Source organism: Thamnophis elegans, chromosome 12, assembly GCF_009769535.1.
Source record: "Thamnophis elegans isolate rThaEle1 chromosome 12, rThaEle1.pri, whole genome shotgun sequence".
Taxonomy (NCBI): Eukaryota; Metazoa; Chordata; class Lepidosauria; order Squamata; family Colubridae; genus Thamnophis; species Thamnophis elegans.
In genome coordinates this window covers 1,586,826-1,592,884 of record NC_045552.1, presented here as the reverse complement: position 1 = coordinate 1,592,884, position 6,059 = coordinate 1,586,826, and the positions used below count along the sequence as shown (strand labels likewise).

Here is a 6,059-nt window from a genome sequence, read left to right as displayed (position 1 = left end):
ACTCCCACCAAACTGGGAAGCCAGGGAGGGAGGGAGGGGAAGGGAGGGGGAGGAAGGAGCCCCTTGTTCCTGGGGAAAATATTTGGAAGGCTTATTTTCTGGCTGCCTTTTCTGGCGGGGGGGGGAGAGCGGGGGGGGGGCAGCATCTGCTTTTCATAAGGGACTCTGGGCTGGCCAGGCTGCAGGACTTGGAAGCAGAAGGGCGCCTGAGAGGGGCGTGCGTGCGTGTGTGTGTGTGTGTGTAGGGGGAGAGAGGAGGGGCTGCAGGGGGGGGGGAAGAGATGGACCCCAGATAGCCGGATGGAAAGTGGAGCTCAGATGGGATGCACAGCTGGGAACTGAGCAGTGGTGCATGTGTGCGTGTGTGTGTGATTGTGTGTCTGATGTGTGTGTCTGGTGTTTGTGTGCGTGTGTGTTGTGTGTGGTGTCTGGTGTGTGTGTGTCTGGTGTTTGTGTGTGTGTTATATGTGTTGTGTGTGTGTGTGTGGTGTTTGTGTGTGTGTGTTGTGTGCCTGGTGTGTGTGGTGTTTGGTGTTTGTGTCTGTGTGTGTTGTGTGTGTGGTGTTGGTGTGTCTGGTATATCTGGTGTGTGTGGTGTCTGGTGTTCGTGTGTGTGTGTGTTGTGTGTGTGTGTGCCACAGGAGGCCTGGGTCCACTTCACCCTCTATCTCAAGGTCGGTGGGACACAGCCAATCCCCGACATACAACAATTTGTTTAGGGACCGTTCAAAGCTACAGCGGCACGGAAAAAAAGGGATTTGCGGCTGTTTTTTCCACACCTACGACTGTTGCAGCATCCCTGCGCTCACATGATCAAAATTCAGACGCTCGGCAACCGACTCATATTTATGACGGTCGCAGAGTCCCAATGTGTGTGTGTGTGTCGTGTGATCCCCTCTGGCGACCTTCTGAAGTCTTAAGCAGGGATTCACTTAACAACAGCGGCAAGAAAGCGCGTAAAACGGGGTGAAACTCGCTGAACCTGTGACTCGCATAGCAACAGACATTATGGGGGTCCATTGTGGTCGTACGTCGAGGAATGTATCCTCCTCCCCTGAGTAACGACGCCGGCAGGCGGCCTCCCCTTCTAACTACAGTAGCATTTCCCTTTCATCTTCCTCGAGTGACTGGGTAAACAGATCAAATCCTTCCTTGCTATTTGCTTGAAGGACATTTCCGTGCCTGTGTGTCTGTGTATGTGTGTTTGTGTCTGTGTGTGTTTGTGTCTGTTTGTGTGTCTCTGTGTTGGCCTTGGTGTAAAGTCGCAAAATCTGCGGCCGTGCCAAAAAAAACGGTGCAGAGCAGAGAGAGAGAGAGAGAGAAGCAACGTTGATTAGGAGAGTCCATATTCCGGGGCTGACAGTCGCCCCCCCTTAAATCAGGGCTCTCCCAACTCGGCAACTTTTTAAGCCTTGTGGACTTCAACTCCCAGAATTCCTCAGCCGGGAAAGCTGCCAAGTTTGGAGACCCCTGCAAAATACATCTCAAGCAGCGGGGAGCCTAAATACAAATATATCTGCAAAATCGTTTTTTTGCCGAAGATGGTCCCATCAATGGGCTCGGTGAGACCATCGCCCTCTCTTTCAGATCCCTGCAGATTCCCCGTACTGATAAGATCGAGGGAGCCCTGGGGATTCTGCGGAAGCTTACAAGTTGATCAACAAAGCTGGGAGTTGAGCCCTCGGGGAGTTCCCAACTTCGGTGCGAGTGGATGAACCTTAGGCGGGATCTGCAGGGCCCCCAATGAAGATTCGGCCTGCTGCAGTTTTATGGGCTACACAGGAAGTTCACGTCCCTCCGGCTTGAAGTGGAGATCAATCACCGGAGACCTTTGGGGTCCGAGGTGCCCCCTTTGAGCCCAAACATTTAGGAGGTCAACCCGGAGGCGAGAGATACTTCCAGGGAGGGCCAGGAGGTAAGACAGATACTCTCTGCAAGCAGGTTTTTTTTCCTTCTTTTGTTTTAAACGTGGCTTTTGAAGAGTTGGTTTTTGAAATGCTCCTTTTGGGACGCAGGTAGCCGAGCCAAAGATTCATTCAAGCAGCTTTTCAACGGAAACACAGACGAACAAAACCATAGATTTTTATTTACACGGTGAGAAGAAATATCTGTATACAAGATCGGCAGGGTGGGCTCCGTGTTCAGAGTTTCAAAACAAAAACGTCTGGAAGAGAAGAGAGAAGAAAGAAAGAAGAAAGGAGGAGGAGGAGGAGTTGTGGAGGGAGAAAGAAGGAACTGAGGGATGGAAGGAAGGAAGGAAAAAGCAAGAAAAAGAAAGAAGAAATAGAAAGGAAGAAAAAGAAAGAAAGGAGGAAGAGGAGGTAGGGGGAAAGGCAGGCAGGCAGGAGGAAAGAAAGAAAGACAGAAAGAAAGGAAGAAAAAGAAAGAAAGAAAGAAAAAGAAAGATAAAGAAAGATAAAGAAAAAAGGAAGGAAAGAAAGAAAGAAAGAAAGAAAGAGAAAGAGACAGAAAGAAAGGAAGAAAAAGAAAGAAAGAAAGTGAAAGAAAGAAAGAGAAAGAAAGAAAGAAAGAAAGAAAGAAAAAACAAAGAAAGAAAGAAAGAAAGAGAAAGAAAGAAATAAAGAAAGAAAGAAAGAAAATGAACGAAAGAAAGAAAGAAAGAAAGAAAGAAAGAAAGAAAGAAAGAAAAAGAAAGAAAGAAAGAAAGAAAGAAAGAAAAGGAAGGAAAGAAGACAGGAAGAAAGGAAGGAAAAGCAAGAAAAAGAAAGAAGAAAAAGAAAGAAAAAGAAAGAAAGGAGGAGGAGGTAGGGGGAAAGGCAAGCAGGCAGGAGGAAGGAAGGAAGGAAGGAAGGAAAGAAAGAAAGAAAGCAAGGAAGGAAGAAAGGAAGGAGGAAGGAAAGAAGGGAAAGAAAACAGGAAGGAAGAGAAAGAAAGAAACTTAGAGAAAGAAAAGAACAAAAGAAAAAGAAAGATGGAGGTAGGGGGAAAGGCAGGCAGGCAGGAAGAAAGAAAAAGAAAGAAAGAAAAAGAAAGAGAGAAAGAAAAGGAAAGAAGGGAAAGAAGGCAGGAAGGAAGGAAGACAAAGAAAGAAACTTAGAGAAAGAAAAGAAAGAAAGAAAAAGAAAGAGAGAGAAAAGGAAGGAAAGAGGGAAAGAAGACAAGAAGGAAGAGAAAGAAAGAAGGAGAAAGAAAGAGAGAAAGAAGAAAAGGGGAAAAAAGAAAGAAGAGAATGGAAGGAAGGAAGAAAAAGAAAGCCATAATAAATACCTCCCCTTTTAGAATGGATGGAGTTAGCAAGAAGGGCAGCCAGGAAGCGCCAGCCTCAGCAGTTTCCGTGCAGCTGGGGTGGGGGGGGGGCCTCGGGGGGGGTGTGTGTCGAAAGACGGACCAAATCTCTCTTCCTTCCAGCCAAGGCCGCGTCATTTTTTTCCAGTGTTTTGCCTTCCAGCCCAGACGTAAAGCGGAGCAGCCCCTGGCCTGGCACCAACTGGAGGCTGGCACCTGAAAGGGAAGAGGAGACACATTCAAGGGGAACTTTCTGCCCCCCCTGCAGAAAGTTGGGGAGCCGACAGGATGTGGCGGGAACCGACTGGGCTCCCTTACACCGTCGTCATGACTTTGAGCGAGCCGGATCGGAAGCGCATGATTTTCTTCTTGAGTGCGTGAGAGGCCTTGATCTTGACGAAGACTTTGGGCTGCCCGCTGGTTGCCTTTCCTGGGCCGGACGCCGACACCAGCTGCGGGGAGAGCTGCTGCGGCCACACAAGGCCCCCGCTCTCGTCCGTATCGCTGGACGCGCCGCTGCTGTACGGCGGTGGCGAGTCCCCGTCACTCAGGCTGGAATCGCTGTCTCCACCGACCAGGCCCTCCTCCAGGCGGCACACGGGGGCCCTCCTGGCTGGCTCGCCCGAACACTCGGAGTCGCTGCCCGTATAGGTGTACCCTGTAGGGCCTGGCCCCTCTTGACCCCGTGGCGGCTCCATGGTGCTCCCGGGAGACAGCTCCTCTTGCGAGATCTCGGCTGTCGAGCTCCACTTGCGGTAGCCGCTGTCCACGTTTCCCTGCAACCGACGTTGCCGGGACTGTTTATGCGCTGATTCCTCCCGGTCCACGGTCCCGTATTTCAGCCTGGACCTGTTCAGGAGGCTGTTCTCCGACTGGGACCTGGCGGCCTTCTTGGATTTGGGGGAACTTTTCCTCCCGCTGCCCTTTCTCCCAGACCCCTCATTCCCCTCGTCTGTAAAACGGCACTTCTTGGCGGGGGCCACCACCCGCGGCCGTTCCCTCACCAGCAGAGGGACCCGTTCTGGTGACAGTTCCATCGAGCGGCCTTTGGTCAGGGGTGGGGGCTTCTTCCTGCCGGCCCGGTGAGCCTGCTGGGCCCAGGGGGGCTGCTGGGCAGGGATGTACTGGGCTTTGACCATCAGGCAGCCTCCTTCCTCCGACTCGTAAGAGACCGGCTCCTGGCCACTTCCCCGCGAGGACCCATCTTCCCGGTCCAAGAGAGGGGACGAGGGGTAGACAGTGTCGTAGTGGTCTAAGGAGGGAGCCCTCCCTTGGGCCAAAGCCTGCAGCTTAGGGGGCTTCCGGAGACTGGATGGTGGTGGGTGAAAGTCCTCCGCCATCCTTTTGGCGACCAAAGTCCTCTCGGCTGCAGCATCCCACGAAGACCAGACACGGGCGGTGGTGACAGCAGTGCCCCCCTCGTGTCCGCAGGGCGAAGGGGTGCTGCTGCCCCTCTCCATGGCCAGCGGGTGCCTACGTTCAGCCTGCACAGAGAGCAGATCGGAGGGTCGCTTGCAGAGGCTGCTCTGGCGCACGACGCCACCCTTGGCCAGCGGTTCCGAGCCGAGGCTCGTCCGGGGCTTGCTGCCTCTGACCAGCTGGCTGCGGCGGCGGAGGAGGCGCGAGATGTAGCTCTCCACCCGCTGGCCCTGCGAAGCCGCCTCCGTGTAGAGCTGGAAATCGTTCCCGTAGGCCTCCAAGTTGCCATCGGGGTCCTCCGGGTAGGACAAGGCCCGGGAAGCAGCCGAGGAGAAGGCGGCGTCCTCGTACAGGGGACTCTGGAAGAAGGGGCTCTGCAGCGCCACCGCATGCAGGGGGCTGGGGTACAAGAAAGGGTCTGGGGTGAAGCAGGCGGGCAGCGGCTCGGCAGGCTGCTCTTGGGACGAGGCGTAGGGCGCTGAGAAGGAGCGTGGCATGGTGCTCCGTTGGGCCCTCTCCTTGCTGTTGTTGGCGACGTCCCCTGTGGCAGGAGAGAGAGAGAAAGATGGGCAGGTGGGGAGATGGACACCCACCCACACCCTGAGCTCCGAAGGCCAAGGGCGTCTCGGCATCGTCCTCACTGAATAAGTCTACCTTCGGGGCATCCGGTGTCTCTCTGGGCTGGCTTGTTGTCTTGGAGACATTTCATTACTGCAGCTAGGTAACACCATCAGTGCTGATATTGTTACCTAGCTGGGTCAAGAAACGTCTGCAAGAAAACCACCAAGCTCAGAGACTACCAAGGACCACAGCTATCATCTCTCCTCCTCTTCTTCCTCCTCTTTCTTCTTCTACTTCTCCTCCTCCATCATGAAACGTCTGCAAGAAAACCACCAAGCTCAGAGACTACCAAGAATCACGACTACCATCTCTCCTCCTCTTTTTCTTCCTCCACTTTCTTCTTCTACTTCTCCCACTCTTCCTCCATCATGAAACGTCTGCAAGAACACCACCAAGCTCAGAGACTACCAAGAACCACGACTACCATCTCTCCTCCTCTTCTTCTTCCTCCTCTTTCTTCTTCTCCTCCTCCTCCTCTTCCTCCATCATGAAACATCTGCAAGAACACCACCAAGCTCAGAGAGCACCAGGGACTCCACAGTCCTCCTCTTCCTCTTCCTCTCCCCTCCAATCCCTCTACCTTTTCACACTGACGACGTATCTGCTCAGGAAATGAAACATCTGCAAGAAAGCAACCAAGCTCAGAGACCACCAAGGACACACACACACCCCTCAACCCAACCCTGATCTACAAATACTCTCCTTTCCACCCAGGACTAGACGGGGGCCGATCAACACACCCGCTTCCTCTTACCTACCTACAGATTTGGGCC

At 53.1% G+C, this 6,059-nt stretch overlaps 1 protein-coding gene across 1 annotated transcript in view; it reads right to left on the bottom strand.

Moving 5' to 3' along the window:
- Positions 1-3,478: 3,478 nt before the first annotated feature.
- The window catches only part of DACT3 (dishevelled binding antagonist of beta catenin 3), a 3,030-nt gene continuing 449 nt past the window's right edge, over positions 3,479-6,059 (bottom strand). The window contains exons 2-3 of the mRNA XM_032227647.1: positions 6,045-6,059; positions 3,479-5,206 (exon numbers count right to left, since the gene is read on the bottom strand). The exon at positions 6,045-6,059 is cut by the window's right edge and continues 144 nt beyond it. Coding sequence (XP_032083538.1) covers positions 3,561-5,206; positions 6,045-6,059 — 1,661 coding nt within the window. The 3' untranslated portion in view covers positions 3,479-3,560. The remainder of the gene's footprint in view (positions 5,207-6,044) is intronic.